The following is a 23803-nucleotide window of genomic DNA, read 5'->3' as shown; positions in this document are numbered from 1 at the left end:
ATTTCTCTAATAAACTTATAGTGTACATAACATGTAATGTTACATAGTATATACCCTGTGCACGGATAATATTACAGAATAACGCATTACAGCAGTGGTCTCAAACTGAATTCATGGAGGGCCACAGCTCTGCAGAGTTTAGCTCCAAATCACACCTTCTTGGAAGTTTCTAGTAATCCTGAAGACCTTGATTAGCTGGATCAGGTGTGTTTGTTTAGAGTTGGAGCAAAACTGTGCAGAGCTGTGGCCCTCCAGGAATTCAGTTTGAGACCAATGCATTACAGTCTCTATATTTATAGCGTTGTGTCCAGTAGATGGCAGCATCCTCACTTTAAAGTTCATTGGTGCTTACCTTTTTTTGTAGTGCAGGCTGTTATGTTTTGTAGGGTTTGTTGTTTATTTTGATCTCCGTGGGTGGCAGTGTTTTCCTCTTGTTCTCTATATTCGGGTCTGAACATCTGCGCTGCGATGATGATGATGATGATGCTTATGGGTTTGGCACAACATGAGGGCGAGTCATTAATGACATAATTTTCATTTTTGGGTGAACTAACCCTTTAAAGGGACAGTTCACCCAAAAAAGAAAATTATGTAATTAATAACTCACCATTATGTTATTATGTTGTTCCAAACCCGTAAGACCTCCGTAAGACCTCCGTTAATCTTCGGAACACAGTTTAAGATATTTTAGATTTAGTCCGAGAGCTCTCAGTCCCTCCATTGATGCTGTGTGTACGGTCTACTGTCCATGTCCAGAAAGGTAAGAAAAACATCATCTAAGTAGTCCATGCGACATCAGAGGGTCAGTTAGAATTTTTTGAAGCATCGAATATACATTTTGGTCCAAAAATAGCAAAAACTATGAATTTATTCAGCATTGTCTTCTCTTCCATGTCTGTTGTGAGTGAGTTCAAAACAAAGCCGTTTGTCATATCCGGTTCTCGAACGAATCACTTGATGTAACCAGATCTTTTTGAACCAGTTCACCAAATCGAACTGAATCGTTTAAATGGTTCGCATCTCTAATACTCATTAATCCACAAATGACTTAAACTGTTAACTTTTTAAATGTGGCTGACACTCCATCTGAGTTCAAACAAACCAATATCCCGGAGTAATTCATGCACTCAAACAGTACACTGACTGAACTGCTGTGAAGAGAGAACTGAAGATGAACACCGAGCCGAGCCAGATAACCATATAAGCCAGAATAATATTGTGACCCAATCAGAAAAGAATGAGACATCATATAACACTTTTGACTTCTTAGTCATAACTGATGCAAATTATGTTTTTGTTTTTTATAATAATGGATGGCTACTTATAAATAAAGACTAAAAATTACATTAAGAAGACAGTTTAACTGACTCTATAAAAATAACTGTTTCCCTGAAATGTTCCCAACGACGTTACCAGCTCTCTCTCTTACTATTTTCAGGAATGTTGCAATGTAGCACAATGTCAGCACTAGTTCAGAGAGTCAGAAGTCTTCGCCTTTATCAGATGTGTTCATGCTGAGGGGAACTCTTAACAAAACAAGACGCCTGCTGACAGTACATGTACAAATAAACAGGCTTAGTTCATCTGATTGTCATACAGTTTCAATGACAAATTAATAAAGAACAAAACAGCACTTGAAACTCAAAAAGTATTTTCTGTTCTTCAGTATGTGGTCAGTTAAAAATGCATAAGAATAGTTACTAAATTCTTTTCCAATATGAAAAACAACAAATAATTAACATGAAAATGGTTTTCAGAAGTTAATTTTTTGTCCATTATAAGAGGCCTTCATTGTTCTTGAAGAGCATTGTTCCTGCACAACCTCCAACCCAGATGGATAAATTGAGTGTTGTTCGAGCATCATTATAGTATTAAATCTAAATGTAAAGAAGTTAAATTGTTAACTGAGATATTTAAAACATTTTAATTGTTAATTTAACCCTCATGTTGTGTTTAAGTCTTTTTGACTTGATGCACTTTGACTTACTAACTTTGCTCACACATGGGTATTTATTTATTATAATATTTTTTGTATTTACAATTTTTGTATGTTTTGGGAGGATTTCCCTTATCTTGTTTCACTTATGGTGTTTCTGATTAAAACTTCCTGCCCTTATATATTTCTCATTTCACCTAATACTGTATTCAATCTTTCTATCAACATTTTTTCTTTCAATTAGCACAGGCTTTGTTTTTGTTTTTTGTTTTTTTTTTGGAACCGATCGATCATAGGCTGCACTGATTTGAGCTTATTCACCAGCTTTTTTGTCAAGATTGCTAAGATTATCCACCAATATTCCAAGCATAATTTCAGATCATTGAGGCCTATGAACAGTCAGTTCTAAAAAGAGATACAAAACATGTGCTAATTGAAATGAAACATCTCAATAAGAAATATTAAATTCAAACAATCAAAAACCAAAAATCATTTAAAATTGAAAAAAAACTGCCTGGCAAAAACAATGCAACACTATTTGTGGTGCTTTGGAATAGCTGCTGAAAAAGAAGTGAAAGAAAGAAAAATTATTTAGTCTAAATAACTTTTTAACCATAATGAAACTGGAAACCAAAATATACAATTAAATAAAAACTGTAATAACCCTGATTTTAGGTCTTATTTCAAGAACACAAAAGAATGATCTGAAAAATGTGTGACGCATCATGAGACAAAAACCAAAAGATTTGGGCCTGTAGAAACATGGTAGTGTTCAGGTGGATGACCACAAAATTTGAGAATTTTGAATGTTGCAATTCACCAATAACTGTGGGAACACACTTGATAAGACACTTTCTTTTATTCACTCGTAATACACGTGTGTGTTTAACATGACAGTGACTGACTTGTCAACACTGATCTCTTTCTCCGTTCCATTGCGGAATGTGATCACATGACATGTGATGTGTATTATATATATATATATATATATATATATATATATATATATATATATATATATATATATATATATACATATACATATATATATATAAAATTAAATTGATGCATTTAGCAGACGCTTTTATCCAAAGCGACTTACAGTGCATTCAGGCTATCAATTTTTACCTATCATGTGTTCCCGGGGAATCGAACCCTTAACCTTGTGCTTTATAGCACAATGCTCTACCACTTATATATATGTTCCATATAGGTTTAGATATTATTAGTGGAAAAATACTGGTTTGAATTTGCTCTAACTATGCTGTATGATCCAGACTGAAGAGCAAAGGAACAGGCACTCTGGTGGGATCTCTTGTTCACACTGAGCCTGCTGTAAAGCTTCTGGTTTTCTCAGGTGAGGGCTTCTTCCAAGGCTCTGGAGGAGACTGTGGGCCTGTGGCCAGTGAGACTCCCTCTCCATCAACTGCTGCTTCAGAGATGAGATCTGCAGTCTCAGATTCTACATGCACAAATATTTAAACATAAGTATTCTTGCATGTGTTTACTATTGAAACCATGTAATGATAAGACGGTACAAAATAATCAATGCCATCAGTGGTTCCATGAAGAAAATTACACATTTCCATTGCACAAAAAGTTCTTTAAAATGGAAAAAGATACTTAAAATGGTCACATTAGAACTATTTAGTGAAAGGATCTTTGAGGAACCAGAAATGTACTGTATGTGAGAAATAAAGGGGATTCTTACACATGATGTAAACTTGTCTAAAATGTCTTGCTGATTCATTAAGTTCTTTCTTAAGCCAGAACAAAGGTCTGCAGCCATCCTCACAATTAAAACCATGCCCTCCCATCTCTTCCCTTGTCAAATTCATGAATATGTGAATTCAGGGATAGAAACATAAGATTGAGGGCTAGAGTAATAATATTATATTGTAAAATCATAATCTTTTTGCAAAACCTGATTGGAGTATCTGGTTGCTCTTGTCCCTTGCCATGAGTGGTGTCTTCTAAAGTAACTTTGACTTTTGGGAACTCCACTGTGAGGAGCTTAGAAGCAGAAGGTTGTCTAAAGTCACTGTCGGTCCCCCTTTCCGTTTTTCATAGATCCTTCTAAGCTTTTAAATTCAGAATCGCTGCTAAAGCTCGAAGAACTGGACGTAGCAGTAGAAGAGTGATGAGGTAATGAGGTAACGGCGGGTGAGTTGGGATTGATTTCTTTAGACAGATCACCCCTCTGGCAGTGTAAATGGTAAATTGTATGATTTATCTTAGAGATTTTGACAAAGTGGTCTTTTTTTTTTTTAAAGCCAACACTTTCTTTCCTTTGTGCCAGAGCAAATCCACTTGGGCCTGCTTCCATTGGTTTTACCATAATTCCTCAAGACTTTTTGGTATCTCTTTCTGATGAGATTCAGTGGGACGTATCGTCTGCTGACAGCTTCATTTGTGGACTAACAGACCATCTCCTCTGGAGTTTTTGTAAGCAGTCCTTACCCTTCAAAATTATCAAATTTTCATTTACAAAGGAATTTCCTAGTCCCTGCTCCTCTGATTTGTGCATTACTCTGGAAAATAGTGAGGATATTGCTTAGAACACACAAACTGTATACAAGTTACTTTTTGAATATTGCTCATACCTGAATCTCATGTTGGATAATAGCTTGGTCTGTTTTGAGATGTAAAAATCAGCTTGTTATGGAAATGGGAGGCATGGCAAATCTTTTAAACATGTCATGCCCTTTTCCTAAAGGGCAATATTTGCCCCTCAGCTCATTTTCTTCACAAAAACCCTTCAGTCTACTCAGGCGTGTCTGAACAATCCATTAAATAGTCCTAATATACAAACTAAGGAGTTTAAGACAGAAGATCACTAACATTACATTTTTTCGTGGGCTTTGTTATAACTTGCACAGTACAGTCAACAAACACATTATTGTACTGCCAGAATATGCTCTGCTCTCATCTTATATGAGCTTTGCAAATACACATAAATGTATGTCTTTAGATGCTTTTTTGAAGTTCGCATTAGCTTTGTCCATTGTCCATTATAAGTGACGCTCACTGAGTGCTCTATAAAAGACTTAAACATTAGTCGTCTTAAATGAAGCCCTTTCTTGTCTTTTTCACAGCAGTTCGTGACACCAGGCGTTTATTGTAGCTCCTCACCAGGTAGAGACTTGAATGTTAGGAAGAGGAGTTGCTTTGCCTTCAGGTCTGAGCAGCTTTAAAATGCTCTGCTTTGGCAGAACAGACGTTCACAGCTGTGTCGTCTACTTACATTAGAAATCGCTTTGGACCCAGGAATCAAAATATGGAGAATATGAACTCCACCATGGTGCCAACACCGGACACCATCGACAAAGACTGTCAGGAGAACGTTGACCAAAATCGAGTGCTGTACATTTTCTACTCTTCTGTGGTAGTGGTGCAGTTTATCTTGGGTTTCCTGCTGAACATTACAGTTATCCATCTCTTCATCTTCAAGCTCAAGTTCTGGAAATCTAAGACCATTGACATTTTCCTGTTCAATCTGGTCCTGGCTGACATTTTGTTGCTGATTGGATTGCCCGTAAAGGCATACAACTTTCAGCAATGCAGTGAACAGAAAGTAGTGTGCAAAGTACAGCTCTTTCTGCAGTTTATCAACCGAGGAGCCAGCATTGCCTTCCTGACGATCATCTCCATTTATCGATATTATAGCGTGGTCCATCCTGGGAGGAGGAAAGTTCGTAGTATTTTGAAACGATCGCCTCAGATTTCTGTATTCATCTGGGTGCTGCTGGGAATTTTGACCATTCCGGCCATGTGTCAAAGTTTTATCAGATGCAACAGCAGTGAAAAAGATGAGAAACTGACCGCCATTGTTATATTGAGGGAAATTGTGTTTTTTACTCAGATTTTCATCCCCTTTTTTGTTCTTGTGTACTGCTCCATACGGATTATCAAAAGACTCCAACAGAAGTCAGTGGGCGACAAGACTAAACTCTGGAGAGCGATGTTCCTCGTCACTTCAGTGGTTTTCGTCTTTGCTGTCTGCTTCTTGCCATATGCCTTTACAAGAGCAGTGCAACTAAAGATCAGTGGACTTGTGATGAAAGAGGAAAAAGTTACTGTTGTTAAACTGTTTGACGGGCTTCTTTGTCTCTCTTATCTGAACTGTCTGCTGGATCCGATCCTGTACTGCCTCAGCAGCAGTAAATTTAAGAAGCTGTATATATCAATGTATCTTCCCTTCCTGCTGGAGAAGGAGAAACCAGAAAGTTCAGAAGATACTGCAGATGACTGATCCAAGTAAAAAAGAATATGCTTTGAAAAGGATGTTGGGAGAATTTCAGTCAGTTTCTTGCAATTGCATTTTTTTCTAAAACATTTTGAACAGTAAATGGGTAGTCGTCACATTGAGTATCATGTCTAAGGTTTATTTGTTTTTAAAATGTGTTTAAAAAAAAATAAGAGTCTGGATTTTATGTTACAATTTTTTAGGAATGTATAAATTGCAGAAATGTATGCTTTTAGGCACTGTGACCATTATAACGCACATTTGTTTTCTGCATTCTAGTTTATTTTAAATGGCCCTGCGGTGTGACAGATGTACAAACAGTCCAATGCATAAAAATGTCAAAACAATTAGCTATGTGCTTTTAAAAGTAGTTTTAGATGAAGAAGCATGTCACACTGAATGCATGTCAATTCATTTTTTAATTCAATATGTGTCTTGCTTATATTGGACTTTCTGATGTGACTCATGATTTGTCTGGAAGCTGGAAATGTATGATTTAGAAAATTTCTCTGTCAGACACAGAGGATGAAATGTGTACAATTTAATGTTTTCCTTTTTTCTTTTTTGCATGTATAATTATGATTTGAATATGGTAAAAATAGAATGTTATTTCCACACTATTGTAAAAATACTTTTTTTTTCTTAAGAGCATAAAGATAAACAACATCTTCATTCTTACCATTGGTGTTATTAGTTGCCAGAATCTCTGACTCATTCTCAATCGCACCAGAATATATAGCTTTGGATGAGCCTATCTTTAAGGCATCTACATTCCCAGCAAACAGTTTCTGAAAAGCTCAGGAGGTGTCTGGACTTGCCAGTGCGCTAAGAATGCATGCAATAAAATCTGACCTGAAAGACAAAGTTATGTAATGAAGAAAAAGAGTGGTCCATTTACCATACAGTGCAAAATGCACTGTGTTGTGATGGGTAAAACTCAAAAAGAGTAATGCACATTTGCTTATCTCCTTGTAAGTAACATTTAAGAATTGAAAAATAAAAAACATAAAAAACATTTTTGGTTTCACAAAGAACCATTTAGTCAAAGGTTCTTTACAAAAAAATCTCTTTCTTACCTTTTTATAAACTGAAGAAACTTCTTTCGCCACAAAGAACCTTTTGAGAAACAGAAAGCTTCTTCAGATGTTAAAAGTTCTTTATGGAACCACAAAAAAGCTGATGGGCAAAAATTTGATAAAAACATTTAAATTCCAAATTTGTCAGAAGAGTATTTTTGGCTAAATTTGTCAAAAAAAAAAGAATTATATAAATTAAAAATAAATAAATAATAATAAAATAATATTGTAAATTAAATATAAAAGGTATACAAAATACAGTACCATTACCATAACACTAATAAATAACTTACAAAATAATAACAACACCATATAAATTTGGTATCAAGACAACCGATTACTTGAAAATCTTGATTGTGTTCTGTTATTTTCCTGAATGGGGATAGATTTTTATAAAACAAGCTTAACTAGTGTGTTGTCCTATTTCACTATTTGCTTATGTTGGTGTAGTCCACTTAAAGCGTTCGTCATCACAGCGGTAAACACTACAGCTTTTTTGTTTCATGAGGGGGTTTGGCACCACAGCATCTTTGCTTCCAGACGGAACGTTAAAGAACCAACCGATCCGATGACGACTTCAACACTCCTGATAGGTTTCCACTTTTTTGTCCCATATGCATCAAACGTTTAGCCAACGGTCCCTTAGTCTGAGGCTGAGACTAACGTTGGTGTCAATTGCTCAATTTTCCCTTGAGCTCAAATCTTGATTGCACTAGTTCTTCCCCCATAGTTGCTTGGCTCAGTGTTCACAATTGCAAAATTAGGCTCTTCTGTTTGTGTTTCAAGTTAGCACAGGACGGCTCCTGTTTTCTCAGTTGATAATTAACTTGATTTGTGGAATATACTTTTAAAAAGGATTGAATTTATACAGAATTAACTGTATTATTTTAAATGCTGTATTGAGTTTTCCGGGTCCCAAGAATGAGCAGTTTCTTTGTTTAATCAGTGGCCTATTAATTAAAGACTTTTTTCTCTATATCTAAAAAAATAAAATAATAATAATAACAACTTTAATGACTTTGCCATCAGTCATTAAAGGTTTTTAATAAGTAAAATGAGGTTTAAAAAATCATTAAAGAAATATTTAATGGCACAGTATACAGTAAAATTTGATGTTCTGAATGTATTTTGGGTTTGTGTGTTTACTGTATTGGCTTTTTTTATGTATTAATGTAATTTTGTTTTTTACTTGTTGGACCCCAGGAAGAATAGTGGATGGGGTTCCAAATAAACAAATATATCATTATTTTCTAATGCATTTTTAGTACCAACAAACTTAATGCCAAGTACAAACAGTAATGATGATCAAATAAAAAGTCCAGATCTGATAAATCATGTGATCAGAAAGAGTAATAGTGGGTTCAAACAACACACTGATCGACAAACACATCTTGACCTGGTCCATGTCCTTGTTAGGACAATGATTGACTGATGAGTGACGGCCCTGTGGTGTTTGTTGTACTGATATGCTTTAAAGATTGAAAACCTCTCAAAGTCCCTGCCTGTCAATTCTCAGACATGGAGGTTCACAAAGCAGTTCTTTTAGTTTGTCTCTTCCTTTTTACAGGTAAGCCAACAGATATTTATTCATAGCGCTTAATTCTAAGACCATTTCTTCTATGCTATAGATAATGAAATGAACCAAATAAGACCTATAATTAATTTTTATTTTGTGAATAATTGATATGATCATGTTCCCTTCAGATTTCCTCAGGTGCCACAGTGAAAGCACAGGTAAGAAGATCTGCTCTTCTGCAAATGTGTTGACAGTTTATGCTTTCATTACTAGAGTCCTGTTGATCTAGTTTGAAATGTTTATATTTTAGAAATATTCTGTAATATAGTTTGGTAGGGGCTCACATGGGCCCTAGTTTAAAATGTTTTGGCCTTATCGGTTTAGGTAGATTTAGTAGCACGGTTCACAGAACCTGAGTCTTAGTTCATCAATTCTAATATATCGTGTTTGTGACTTGAAACTCAGTTTATCTTTTCCCCCATCTTTTCTCATTCTGCAGATGTTTTGGAAGCATATATAAAAACAGATGGGGCCTGGATAGTGAAATTACCTAAGAGTCAATACACTGCAAAAACAGTGGAGGATTGTGCCATCAAGTGCAACAAAGAGACTTCTTTTACATGCAGGTCCAAGTCAGACCATAACAAAACTCTCAAAACATATTTAGCTGTACTAGACTCTACAAGTGAGGCTTTATTCCAATGTATAATGATAATACATTTGTATATATGTGCTTTGCAGGTCCTTTTTATACATCGAAAAAGATCAGGATTGTGTAACATTACCTGCCAATTCAAAAACTGATCAAATACTGCGAAGAATGAGTGCTGCCCTCTATGAGAAAAAGGGTAAGATATTATAGTCCAACATATTTTATTACTTTACAGATTTGAAGGTGAAGATGATGTTATGAAGTTCCCCCTAAAATAATTTCAGCATGCATTACTATCTTTTAAATCAGCTTTAAGTACATTACGAATTTTAAGAAACTTGAAATGCTAACTCAACCTGAGTTAATATATAATCCACATTTATCAAAGTGTAGTTTGGTCCATGTAAGCAAACAAAGTGAAGAGGATTATCTAAAAATCTATCATCCAGTGGGGGTTGCTTTTTTTTTAAGTACAAATGAATCAAGTACTGTTTAGGTTAGACAATGAAATTTTTATGTTGTCTTAAACATTCTGTAGATCAGTGGTTTTCAACTGGTGCTTCAGGACCCAAATTTTACATTTAAAATCCTGTAGTGATCCAACAGATTTATTGATATTGTCAAACTTCATAAGTCCATCTAACTAGAGTAACACAACAAAAATAAAAATAGGTAGAATTATAATGGAATTTTATATGGAAGATGAAACTTTGGGCCAAAATTCTGAGTATTTTCACTCTGATATTGACATAAAAAGATACAGGAAGATACAGATCATCTGTTTTTGTGTCAGACAACAAACCTTTTGAGAACCACTGCCCTAGCGGGTCATAATAATGTACAGCAGCTACCAATAAGAAAACTGCTACACTATCATACAAACATATATTATATATGAATGTCATTAGTAAATGAAATGAGCATACTATATACTTAAAACACAATGAAAGTGGTTTCAATATGTTGTAATGAATGCACTGAATCCCTCTTACAGAGTACTTACTGGAATGCGTGAATGGTATTGGCATGGACTACAGAGGTACAAAATCCAAGACAAAATCAGGAAAAACGTGTCAGCGATGGGAGGGAATTTTCCCCCATGTGCCAAAGTATATCTCTCAATTTGACTTTTTCATTCATAATGCAATAAAACAAAAAACATCTATAGGAAATACAAAAATTAAGTGGTCAGCTAATTAATGTAACTTTCCATAGCATAACACCAAAGACACATCCAAAAGCTGACTTGGAGTCAAACTTTTGCCGAAACCCGGATGGAGATCAAGGGGGTCCCTGGTGCTATACCACAGATCCAGGGAAAAGATGGGAGAACTGCGATATCCAAGACTGCACAGGTAAATTTACTGAACAAACTGCTAAATAGTGGTGGGATATCATACTGAAGGGCAAATCTTATGTAAAAGTTTTTCTAACAAGCCTGCTACCCAGAAAAATGCAATCATAAACTAGAAAATTATTTCTTTAAATGTCCTTTCACTAACAACTTGGTGGATAAGTGATGTAGTTGCTCACTTTCATTTAGAGCAACACTCACTCACAAGGGAAGTACAAAGCAAAATTTGGGATTAAGCCTTGAATCTGCTCTTAAATATTTGCAGAGGAATGCATGCAGTGCAGTGGAGAAAACTACAGAGGCAAGATCTCCACCACTGCTAGTGGATTTACATGCCAGCGCTGGGACTCTCAGAAACCCCAGAACCATGGTTACATCCCTTCAGCGTGAGACATTATACTTTATAGCACAAATGGGATGTGGTCTATTTTGTGCATACTTTGACTGTGGTCTGTCTTTTGTAGCCTTCCTGATAAGTACTTGGAAGAGAACTATTGCAGGAACCCAGATGGAGAGCCCAAACCCTGGTGTTTTACCACTAGTCCATCTAAACGCTGGGAAGCTTGCAACATTCCTCGATGCAGTAAGCAATGTTCTTGACAACCTGAAACATAAGAGATTAGTTCATCATTAACTGGTCATTGTTGTCTTGTAGCAACTGAACCACCCACAATTGTACCAGAGCTTACCTGTGCAAGTGGAGAAGGTAGCTCTTACAGGGGTACCATTGCGGTGACAATATCAGGAAAAACTTGCCAGGAATGGTCATCCCAAATTCCCCACAAGCATGCTAGAACTTCAGAGAACTACCCATGCAAGTAAGCATCAACATGGTGGCTTTGAGGGGCATTGAGGTTTTGTTTAAGGTTTTAAACCCTACACGTGGAGGACCACCTTTGTGCCAAGTAACTAATCAAGGTGTTCTGGATTACTTGAAAACTACAGGCAGCTGTTGGAGCAGGGTCAGAACTGAATTCTGCAGGACAAGGCTCACTTGAACTAAAACAGGAGCGTCAATTTCTGCTCCCGAAAGGCCACTGTCCTGCAGAGTTAAGCTCCCACCCCCATCTTAGCCTTAACCAGTTTATCAGTCTTCAGGATTACTAGAAACATCCAGGCAAGCATCTTTGAGCTAAACTCTTCAGGACAAGACCCTTTAAGAGCAGGGTTTGAAACAGTTGAAGAACCAAAGATACAGGCTCCTTCAGGGTAAAACGGTTACATTTGATGTAATTATCAATGAAGATTCGGGAGGAGCGCGTCAGTATCAGTACAATCAAGTAATCAATCCCATAGTATAAATATCGCTGACTTACCTCTATCCATTGACGGTTTATCAGCATCCCTCCTCCACCCCATCTCCTCACATCAAGTTCACTTTATAATATACGGGGAAGGGGGGGTACTCTAGGTTCGGGCCATTCCCGAGCTCGGAGCCCTTCCCCGGACAGCACGCCAAATACGCATACCATACCTCAGCTAATTATATGTAAGCGTGAACTAGTGAATCTTGCCCCCGAATTAAACAAAAATTTGTTTCCATCCTAGAGGCCTTGATAAGAACTACTGCAGAAACCCTGATAATGAAAGAAGTCCATGGTGTTACACCACAGATCCTGAGACCCGATGGGAGTACTGCAGTGTACCTAGTTGTGGAGATCAGCCTAGACCTGGTCTGTGTTGAAGGAGCCGTTACAAAACCATATCTCATTAAATGTAGATTTTGGTGTCTTTTCTTCATTCTTTTCATAAGAACCGGTAAAGGAGCCATTTACTGTAATCTAAATATGTGATTTGCAGAGGAGCCTGTGATCCCTGTGGGTGAGGAATGTTATGAAGGTGATGGAACCTCTTACCGCGGTGCCATGTCAGAGACAGTCAGTGGAAAGAAATGTCAGTTCTGGACATCCATGGAACCTCATCGACATTCCAAAACACCTCAGAGTTTCCCAAAAGCGTAAGACACTATACTGAATTCCATTATCTTGAACAGTTACAGCCTTAGCTCCACTAATTTCTCCTCTGGCTGATGTCATGATTTTGCCCATTATGCAGAGATCTGAGACGGAACCTGTGCAGAAACCCAGATGGTGACCGAGCCCCTTGGTGTTACACCACAGATCCCTCAGTTCGTTGGGAGTACTGCAACATTGAGCGGTGTGACAGCAAGCTCAGCACAAAAGAACCCCCTATCAAACCAACTAAACTTGTCCCAACAGACATTTCTCAGGAAACAGGTTTATCCATCTACAAGCTAACAGATTATATCAAAGGTCAAATGTGCCCTGGTACTGTCTAAGGGAGAGTGTGACTTACAGTGAGATTTGATTCTTTTTGCAAGATTGCAAGGTTGGAAATGGAGCAAGTTACCGGGGTCCCACATCCACTACTATAACGGGAGTCACCTGCCAAGCATGGAGTTCTATGACCCCCCATCAACATGCCAGTTTTACCCCTGAAAGCCACCCAGACAAGGGTCTAGAGTCGAATGTAAGACTATGAAGAATTTTAGAAATTTTTGAGGGTGATGACTACATTTTAACACAGTTTTTACTTGGCTACTCCGTTAGCAATGCAGAAACCCAGACAGTGATGTGAATGGACCTTGGTGCTATACAACAGATCGAAATAAGAAGTGGGATTACTGTCAGATCCCAGACTGCGGTAACCAATTCTTGATATTCCATTTGGAAATATTTGACTCCAAAGGCAAAATAAATTCCTGGATGCTAATTGCTGTTACTGGGGCTTAAATACAAAAATTCTTGCTATGTAAAAAAAAACATGACATGCATATTACTTTTATACCAGATGGCATGAAATGTGGACAACCAGCAGTAAAACCCAAACGGTGCTTTGGGAGGATTGTTGGGGGATGTATTTCCAAAGCACACTCATGGCCATGGCAGATCAGTCTTAGGACCAGGTACACAAATAAGCTGCCTTTCTCTACCCCTCTACTAGGCAGAAATTATATTGTACTTATTATCAATCATTTTCTGCCATACTAGAAGCAAAATTCATTTCTGTGGTGGAACGCTAATTGATGCCCAGTGGGTCCTAACTGCAGCTCACTGCCTAGAGAGGTAAGTGACTTTTTTTGAAGGCGCAAAAAGGTAAATAAAAGGTTAATATCATGCACAAAGTGAACTTTGTCAATATTTAGAAGTACAAAAGTGCAGTGGTTCTTGCTCTGCTTCTGGAAATCCACTGGAGTTTGTCTGTGGACTTCTAAACTGCAGTTGACAACCATGCACTGCATGTAAAAAAAAAAAAACTCTTAATGAGTTCTTCATACAGTTAAATGTGATCATACCATTATGCAGGTCTGAGAGTCCATCTGCCTACAAGATCATGCTTGGTATCCACACAGAGCGTGCAAATGAAGCATCAAAACAAGATCGAGATGTTTCTAAGATTATTAAGGGACCAGCTGGAACTGACATTGCTCTTCTCAAGTTGGACAGGTTAGTCTCCTGTTGCATTGCCATTGCAAATCAAACAACACACTGTGAATCTAGTTAAGTCTGTAATATTTTAGAATATTCCCCAGTACTGACTTTTGAAACTGTAGTCTAGTCTAATTTAGCAACCTAATTTGCCTTAGAATTACATTAAAGGTTCAGGTTGTAGGACCTGCCACGAGAGGGCGCACTAAAAAACAATAACAATCGCGTGGTTTGATGATGCTAACCCCTCTTTCACACCATAAGCGGCGTGCGAGCATAGACAGTAAAAGAAATGGACACAGTGCCCCCATTGGATTCAAAGGAGACAAGTAAAATCAATTAGAAGCACGCACTTCCTGGGGGTCGAGCGTACTGCGCAGACTCAAACGGAGCTTGATGACGTAGATGTCACATGAGCAACCTGTCTGACATTTGTAAGTCTTCTAATCGCTGTGCCAAGAGAAATCTGAATCACCCACCGAATCTTGCAGATGTTGTTGAACAATTTTGTCCCGTTGCTTCTATGGACTCTCTATGGGCTTCTCCCTTGACTTTAATTTCTCTACTGTGCGACAGAGAGTGGCAGGTTATGACGCAATTGTTAGCCTATTTTTACAAAAACTGCTTCTACAGGGCCACAATGTAAGATACAAGGCAATGGAGCCATTTATACATTTTCGTGTTTCTTTAGAAATAAAGGATGGACAAATGGAGTCTTTAAACACCTCAGATGTAAAGTTATTCGCTGTCAATGTGATGCCAAAATGCCCCCCTGCGTTAATCACTGAGTGCATTCACACTGGGAGCAGGAAGCCAAGCGTGAACAGCAGACTAGCGGGGGTTTCGGTGTCCAGTCTATTTTTGCTGTGCTGCTCACCCTCAATTAAAGTAAAAGCACACTTTTGATGGACAAAATAAATGTGATTTAACACAAAACGTGCTCAAAATGCACAGAATAAGCATGTCAAGAGTTTTAACAACAATGCCAATGTCTAGTGTTTTAACAATTATTACAGTGAAGTACAACAAATTTGTATTTACCCATTTAAACTTTTTAATTATTTGTATTGGGTGAAAGTAGGGTGTATTATTATAGAAACTAAAATGTTGGAAGAACTTACCCGTTGTTTGAAATGGTTATATTGTCTGCCGAACACGCTTTGCAGCCACTGCTGTGCAGCTGTACTTATACGCTTCCAGTGTGAATACTCGCGAGAGTGACGATGCTGCTTCAGTGACGATGTAGTAGCGTGGACGCGCTGCTCGCGCGCTCGTGCACCGCTCACGCTTAAGGTGTAAAAGAGGGGTAAGGAGGAGCGTGGAATGATGGATTTGTTCTCTTCTACCTAAACGCTGATGGCCATCAATCAGACGGAAAGATAAATCATGGATTTAATGGATGAGGTAAAGTTCTATAAATGTTGTGTTTTATGTCATAATTTTCAAACGCGAGTTCAACGTTTTGCATGAGTAGATTACAAAGTCAATGCAAAGACGCGATCAGACTATGGAAGCAAGCTAGTGGTTTGCTGGACGCTAGACACTACTTCCGCATTTGTCCACGACACTGTTGTCATGTGGTTTCTACGTCAGTAAAGGCGGTAACAAAGGGTAACTAACGTCATTGACAGGCGACTGCACTGCCCCGTGTCACAGTTTAGAATGGGAATTTTTTCATGATTTACAAGTAGTTGAAAACATTAGAAATATTGTTAGTAATCAGCTGGACAAAATATTTAATACTAGCCTAGTGGTTTTTGGATATTTTACTGCAAATGTCTTACAAATTGTACCTTTAAGACTGCAAACTCATGATTATATCTGATTATTTTAGGCCTGCATTATTAAACGATAAGGTATTGCCAGCTTGCCTACCAGAAAAGGATTACATTGTGCCAAGCAATACTGAATGTTATGTAACAGGCTGGGGTGAGACACAGGGTAGGTTACTTTAATAAGTTAATACAGCTAAACTGATTATGTATCTTTACTGTTTAAATATATTTTTAACAAAATACATTTATTATAATAAAATATTTCCATAGCTTCAATCCTTTCTATCTCCTAGGAACTGGTGGAGAAGGTTTCCTGAAAGAAACTGGCTTCCCTGTAATTGAGAACAAAATCTGCAACCGTGCATCATTTTTGAACGGCCGAGTGAAGGAGCATGAGATGTGTGCAGGAAACATAGAAGGTGGAACAGACAGTTGTCAGGTAAGGGACCTATTTAGGTTCTTCTTGATTCAGTGACTTAATTTGCTCAAAACCAAGTCCTAGTGAGCTGCCTACCTGGATAGCTATTTTTTTTTTTTTTTTCTTGCATAATCATGAATACGAACATAAGTAGCCTTAAAAAGTGTCTAACTTGGCCAAATTACAAGGCGGAATTGCATAAATTTGTCACTGGTTAAAGCTCAGAATACATTTTAAAATCTCAGAATACATTTAAAAAAAACCTATGTTTTATTTTGTACAAAATAGTTACATTCGATACAAAATATAACCAAATGTTTGCATATGCTGTGAATTTAGTGCACATGTGTAGAATCGTTAGCTTAGCAGCATGCTAATATGGTTTTCCCGAGGAGTTGCCAAGGGTTGTTTATGTCCGTGGGTTAAAGGGACCACAATAATGTAATATTTATCCCCTAATATGCAAATTTTACCAGGGGCAAACCACGTTTAAAAACGTGTATTTTACCTCACTGGAATGTGATTTTTATCAGGGGTTCCCACTCGAAACGTGATTGAACTAGTTTTGAGTTAGCAACTGGAAGGGTTTTTTTGTGAAAACCTGGCGACCCTGGTGAGGAGCGCTATTTGTGTGGGATGCCATTGATCTAACAGAATGATTTAATCCCCAAAAACAGAATATTACACTCCAATCATTTATTCAAACTGTATAATTTTTGACAAATGAGATTTGACAGAACTTAAGTGAATAACATCCTAAATTGCGACCTGTTCCTCACACTCATTTAGGGTGACAGCGGTGGGCCTCTCGTCTGCTACTCACAGAACACCTTCGTCCTTCAGGGAGTGACGTCATGGGGCCTTGGCTGTGCTAATGCCATGAAACCTGGAGTGTACACCCGCGTCTCCAAGTTTGTCGACTGGATAGAACGCAGCATAAAAGAAAACTGAGAATGGATTAGTCGAAACATAAGCAAATGATGTGTGGAATCTAAGTGTATAACTAAGAATATAATAATGAATATGTTATTGATTCATAAGCTGTTCTGAGGTTAAGTAACACCCGGTTAAGAAGTTCAGCCCACTGTTAGTCTGTACAGTTATATGCACAATCCAGATTTGTTTTCTGATTTGAGCCAATTCCAAATGATCATGTTTTATTATGAACACTTCAAAGACCTTAAAATGTAATCAGATCTAATATAAAAAATGTTTTCCTACATTAAAGGGGCGGTTAACATCTTTAGAGAAAGTCTCTTTATTTTGTTGTTACAGTGACATTGTTCAAACCCTAATAAGTGACAGAGCAAATAAGTACAATAACATTTACTAGTAGCATGAATAATTTAAGCCAACATTTTAAAACATACATACTGTAAATATATTTTACAGAGTTATTTTACATTTTTAAATAAACATTTTGGTCAAAAAAATGTATTTTAAAAACGTAAAAATACAGTAACTAGTAATGTCTGAGAATTTTTATTTTTTTTGCTTGATTACCTATCAAGCAAAACCTGTTGATCATTGAAAAACTGTTTTCAGTTTGTATATTTTTATTAAATCCTCAAAAGAGAAGGAATAAGTAGCATCACTTAATAATAAAGTTAAGGAGGTTGATGTTTTCTGTCTCCGCTCAATCAGACGGCTGTAACTTCTTTGTTCGATGTCACATCTGAAGGCAGCAAGTTCTCTACCTGTTGACTCTTCAGCTGGTTTTCTTTGTTTCTGCATGTACAATTCACATTTGTGAAGAAACATTTAAGGTGACAAAGGTTACCATGGTGTACACGTGCAGGGAGTCAAACCTCACCTGTTTGGACATTCAATGTCATCAATGGTTTCTGGAAGAGGCAAACCTTTGGTTTCAGGTAACAGCAGAACTAATCCACCGGCCACAAACGCAAGAGCACCTGAGAGAGAGAGCGTTCACTTCAACATCTCAACACTGCAACTAGAACATACTCAACATCATGGCCAAGGGGGGTTATCTGGTTATTTTTTATTTCTTCGAGGGGCACCAGTGAAAGTCAAGCTTGGGGAGCAGGTTTCAAATGATGCAGTAATATACAGTTTTCTTTGGAATAAACAAATTCAATTGAATTAGACTGGAATCCATATAGAAATGTTCATCCGATGGGTCAAGGTTTGTTTGGATAGCATTACCATGCTAGCCCCTGGTTTTAGATGCGATAACTACACCATTTAGGAAGCAAAAACATTTAAATAAATAAGTAAATTGTGTATATCTATTAATAATAAATCTATAAATTAATAAATACTTTGCTTTGTTAGAACCATTTTTTGCTTTAATAAGTAACAAAATTACAGATTTAATATATATTATGCATTAAATAATTTTGTGATATTATAGTGCATTTTACAATAGGCTATAATTATAAATGCATGCTTTTAAAAATATAAAGTGATTGTATTTTAGTATGCTTTTCCCAATTTTTCTATATATACTAGCTGTCAGAATGTAATTGTCCTGCATCCGTAGGTGAATTATTTATGTTTGGGGGTCTACAACACAAACAACTCAGTTCGACTACATGCAAAATTTATACCGAAAATAATGAGAGGTAGCTCTAGCCAGATGACAGAAAGCCTGTAGAGCAGGAACGGTGCTACAATCCCGCCAATGTCACACAGTGTGGAACAGACCGAAACACCCAGATTTCTGAGCCGAAAAACATCAGATAGTAACATTACTGACCAACATATCAAAAACAATAATTTACATGTAAAACAATGTCCCTTTGCATTATAACTTACCTGATAACGGTGGGATATAGTTCAGTATTCACAAACACTACCATTTCAAAAGCCATTGTGATGCCCAGCCGTCCAACACAAGCAACAGCGCTTTTTAACCAGAACATACCTGTGGAAGATACGGCATTTAAAGAAAATATACATATACACCTGTTTTCAGTCAAATGGAATTAAAACTCCAAATGGTAACCGACTGTCGGGGATGAACGCTGTGATCAAGCAGGCCGCTCCTGCCACGAAATTCGCAGTTGCAAAAGGAAGCCGGCGTCCAATCCGCTCGATAGTGAAGAGAATGAGGAAAGCTGCTGGCAATTCCACGATTCCAGATATGAGGAAGTCCACATACACGTTTCCTCCGAGGATTCCCAGCCTCATGATGAGCCCCTGGTAAACCACAGCACTGGTGAACCTGGCGACACAAAGGACAGATTACAGGTGGATGGTCACTGCACTTATCATGGTGTTTTGGATCTGACGTACCAGTTGTAGCTCAGGATGAATGTGAATTTTCTCAGTTTGGAAGTCTTGAACAGGTCCGTGAAAGAGGCAGTCGAGGTGGAGCCTGTGTTTTCATCAGTCATTGTCTGTGGGATGAAATGGGACATTTTAGAGACATTTGGCCATATTTTATGCTCCTCATCACTGTGTAAATTCTGTACCTCAATAATCTTGGACAGTGTCTTTTTGTTCTCTTTGGCTATTGCTTTGGTGATCTCCACTGCTTCGCTTCTCTTGTTTTGGCTGAGGAGCCATCTGGGTGATTCAGGGATAAACCTGAAATTCAGAGTGTATTAATGCAACATGGTTACCAAAAAAAAACATTTATTTGCACACAAATAATTAATGCTTTAATGCACTTTCTTTGTTTGATACTGAAAAAATATTATAATGTTTATTTTTTCAAAAGTGCATCATCTCTTGAACAACAGACAGCGTCAGAAGCGCCTCGGTTCAAAAAGGACTGGACTGCTGCTGAGTGGTCAAAAGTTATTTTCTCTGATGAAAGTTAATTTTGAATTTCCTTTGGACCTCAAGCAACGTGGATTGTGTGCCTCTCCTCTCTTCCTCCAGACTCTGGGACCCTGATATCCAGTGTAAAGTTTCCACAGTCAGTGATGGTTTGCGGTGCCATGTCATCTGCTGGTGTTGGTCCACTGTGTTTTCTGAGGTCCAAGGTCAACAATCATACCAGAGTTAGCACTTCATGCTTCCTGCTGCTGACCAACTTTATGGAGATGCAGATTTAATTTTCCAACAAGACTTGCCCCCTGCTTGCACACAGTGCCAAAGCTTCCAGTACCTGGTTTAAGGACCATGCATCCCCATTCTTAATTGGCCAGCAAACTCGCCTGACCTTAACCCCACAGAAAATCTATGGAGTTTTGTGAAGAGGAAGATGCGATATGCCAGACCCAACAATGCAGAAGAGCCGAAGGCCACTATCAGATCAACCTGGGCTCTCATAACACCTGAGCAGTGCCACAGACTGATCGACTTCATGCCACGCTGCATTGCTGCAGTAATTCAGGCAAAAGGTACCAAAGTATTGAGTGCTGTACATGCTCATACTTTTCCTTTTTATACTTTTAAACTGGCCAAGATTTCTAAAAACCCTTTCTTTGTATTGGTCTTAAGTAATATTCTAATTTTTGAGATACTGAATTTGGGATTTTCCTTCGTTTCAGTTATAATCATCAAAATTAAAAGGAATAAACATTTGAAATATATCAGTCTGTGTGTAAAGAATGAATATAATATCCTAGTTTCACATTTTGAATGGAATTAGTGAAATAAATAAACTTTTTGATGATATTCTATTTATATGACCAGCACCTGTAATATTTTGTGGAATCCCTGATAGACCCCCCCCCCAGGATTCTTAGATGAAAAGAAGAAATACTTTGTGACATTATAACTATCTGTACTGCCACTTTTGTTTAGTTTAGTGCAACCTTGCTGAATAACAGCATCGATTTATTTCAAAAATATATCCTTATTTATACAGTATTTAATCTGGAATATTAATTTAAGGTTCATAAGAAATTAATAGTGGGGATTACAAAAGGACAAACAGTTCCAACACAAATCTGCACACATACAATTTAAAAAATATATATCTGGAAGACGCAAACTTTTATCTGTATTGCACATAATGCACAGGTTCTTACCAATAGTATGTCAGGAAGCAGATGTAAGGAATGGTGAAGACCACCTGTAGCCAGCGCCAGTTTGGTATGAAGTAAGCTAAGAGAGGAAGAATGAGAATGCCCAGACTGAAGAACAACTGATAGGCCACTCCCACCATTCTCCTGTATTCAACTCCAACCAGCTCCGTGACTGCAGCCAGACAACAAGACATAATGGAACATGAGGTTATTTGAAATATCAAGGACCCTGGAAGCTTTTAAGCTTCTGAACTGAATATACTTATATTAGAATTTGAAAATGTTTCGTTACTCAGCACGTATCCAACCATCCAGCCGCCTTTCACTCCAAAGCCAAAGAGAACTCTGAACACCAGCAGGGCGATGTAATTGGGCGATGTGGCCACCAGAATCCCCGTGACTCCAATGAAGAAGTTGGTCATTAGGAAAGTCTTCATTCTGCCATATCTGAGAACAATGTGAATCAATTCAACCATTACTGAAACATTTGTTTTGTGCATGCCAAAAACACTATTACTTGGCTTTCAGTAAGATTTTTCAATTTTTCATTGCACTGAATAAAAAATGTATAATAATAATGGGGATAATAAAGGGGATTCAGTTGACAAAAATTGTCATATTTTCCTGTAAAAATACCTGAACAAACATACATTTTCTTGAAAAGTAACAGCATAATATATTAAGACTTGTTTTCAGAGAATATGCTCAATATGAGAGCATTTTGTCTTACTACAAACAATTCTTTGGTATATATATATTTTTTTTAGTATAAACAAGCTAAAACAGCTGTTGCTTATCAATCATTTAAGGATTTAAATCAAAGTAAATTAGAAACTCAAAATGCATCTATGGATGACTAAAAATTAGAGAGAGAGAAAAAGGTGAAACCAGAAAGTGTACTAATGACATGTAGTAAGTGTCAGTCATACTTGTCTGCCAGGTATCCAATAGCAATGCTGCCCACTAAGAAACCAACACCGAGTGTTGCCTGGAACATGTCAACATACCAGGCATCGTCACACACTAGATCAAACTGCAACACACAGGTCTCACATCAGACATTTAGTTCTCCCATTGCACTTCAAACAATTCTTACCAAAAGACAGAGCTTGTTTTGTGGTCCCATCACTCACCTCAGTGACGAACGACTGTCTCCTTCATAGTCGTACTCCCAGCCGTCTGAACAGACCGTCATCGGTAGAGTAGAAAGCTGGGCCTGGATGAACTCATTTTCTGGATTGTCACAGGTTAGACCGGTGGCGTTCCAGTCCATGTCCAGTTTCTGACACTGACTGTACGTCACCCCTGTAGAGCTGTTCATCAAGGGTACAGTCGCCCTGCGTGCATCTTGAAGACTCCAGCTGCATCTTTCCCGGATCTCACTAACACCCGGGTCACGGCACCAATGTTCGGGGGTGAAGCCCTGGAATACAATCCCCACGTATACAAAAGAAAACGGTATGGAGACCAAGCAGAATATGGAAACGATTCGCATTTGGCACCGACCGAACTTGCCGGCCTCATCTAAGATGTCTTCAAAAGTAGTCATGGTCACTGTACAGCCAGTGGAGGACTTGAAGGCATTCACAGCTGTAAAAAGAGATCTGTTAAATTGAGGCACAGTATTTACCCACAGCTGGCGGAGCAAAAGTCCAGAGGATGTTGAAATTTGATATTTTTTTTGTGCTGCGATTGACCAATTACATGCTGGGATGGGACACGGGGGACAACAAGTTACATTTTAACCCCAGTGACATCTGAAGCCCGTTACGTAATTTGTCACAGTGTAATTTTCTGTTCATCAACTGTCGTACGAAAATGGTTCAGCAAGCAATTTGGAAGGTAGACTACAGACCAAACCATGACTTAACTAAACCCTGAACGACCCCTGGGACTTAATGATGAAAGCAGAAAATAAATAAAAGAACTAAAACTAAGGCTGAAATAAAAATAAACAAAAATATCTACAAAACATGACTAACACAAAATTACTAGAACTTAAATTAAAAATGACTGAAAAATATAACAAAACAAATATTAGATGAAAAATAAACTGGAAAACAAATATATTTCAGATGCCAAGGATTCTAATAGTTAATTTCTTAAAATTACTATATATATATATATATATATATATATATATATATATATATATATATATATAGAAATATCTTCTATAATAACTAAAGCTGAAACTTAATATTAGATGAAAACAAATTCCAATTACAGCTTAACTAAAGCTAAAACCGAAATATAAATGTAAAAAGTAACAGACTAATAAAAAAAAAAATACCAAAACCACATAGGAATTTTAAAAAATATTATTAAAAAATATTATTAAAAACAACAACACTGGTTTGATGTAATTGAGTGTGCCCTCAGTCTAGTTAAAGCAGAGAGATAAACCACAATAATTTCTAATAAACAAGCATTCAGAG

General features: G+C 37.4%; 3 protein-coding genes across 3 annotated transcripts; 2 read left to right on the top strand and 1 right to left on the bottom strand.

Moving 5' to 3' along the window:
* The first annotated feature begins 4261 nt into the window (after window positions 1-4261).
* Window positions 4262-6855, top strand: LOC113120521 (hydroxycarboxylic acid receptor 2-like). The gene has a single exon (XM_026290390.1). It carries the CDS (start codon window positions 5214-5216, stop codon window positions 6186-6188), a length of 975 nt encoding a protein of 324 aa, XP_026146175.1. The 5' UTR covers window positions 4262-5213; the 3' UTR covers window positions 6189-6855.
* Window positions 6856-8682: 1827 nt separating this feature from the next.
* LOC113120498 (plasminogen-like) lies at window positions 8683-17668 on the top strand. The gene is made up of 20 exons (XM_026290348.1): window positions 8683-8825; window positions 8963-8992; window positions 9274-9400; window positions 9516-9622; window positions 10421-10535; window positions 10642-10781; window positions 11046-11166; window positions 11245-11363; window positions 11436-11598; window positions 12329-12453; window positions 12581-12737; window positions 12836-13017; window positions 13122-13270; window positions 13351-13444; window positions 13592-13706; window positions 13792-13866; window positions 14107-14247; window positions 16064-16170; window positions 16298-16443; window positions 17212-17668. The coding sequence occupies exons 1-20, from the start codon at window positions 8777-8779 to the stop codon at window positions 17371-17373; spliced, it is 2424 nt and encodes an 807-aa protein (XP_026146133.1). The 5' UTR covers window positions 8683-8776; the 3' UTR covers window positions 17374-17668.
* Window positions 17669-17907: 239 nt separating this feature from the next.
* Window positions 17908-23014, bottom strand: LOC113120513 (solute carrier family 22 member 2-like). Its single transcript, XM_026290382.1, is given in 12 exon segments — window positions 17908-18150; window positions 18236-18335; window positions 18993-19105; window positions 19201-19309; window positions 19395-19609; window positions 19681-19784; window positions 19860-19974; window positions 21369-21537; window positions 21658-21812; window positions 22295-22398; window positions 22499-22518; window positions 22521-23014. Coding segments are annotated over 12 exon segments (1686 nt in total). The 5' UTR covers window positions 22915-23014; the 3' UTR covers window positions 17908-18062.
* Window positions 23015-23803: the final 789 nt, after the last annotated feature.

Source organism: Carassius auratus, chromosome 20 (assembly GCF_003368295.1).
Source record: "Carassius auratus strain Wakin chromosome 20, ASM336829v1, whole genome shotgun sequence".
NCBI lineage: Eukaryota > Metazoa > Chordata > Actinopteri > Cypriniformes > Cyprinidae > Carassius > Carassius auratus.
The sequence above is the reverse complement of the archived record's forward strand: the minus strand, read 5'-3'. Positions and strand labels throughout refer to the sequence as shown.

Bases quoted from the DNA above. Each gene is read 5' to 3' on its own strand.
- LOC113120521 (XM_026290390.1), top strand. From the start codon at position 5,214: ATGGAGAATATGAACTCCACCATGGTGCCAACACCGGACACCATCGAC.
- LOC113120498 (XM_026290348.1), top strand. From the start codon at position 8,777: ATGGAGGTTCACAAAGCAGTTCTTTTAGTTTGTCTCTTCCTTTTTACA. The intron at 9,623-10,420 runs GTAAGATATTAT...TCCCTCTTACAG, and splicing joins TGCCCTCTATGAGAAAAAGG to AGTACTTACTGGAATGCGTG. The intron at 13,271-13,350 runs GTAAGACTATGA...CTACTCCGTTAG, and splicing joins ACAAGGGTCTAGAGTCGAAT to CAATGCAGAAACCCAGACAG.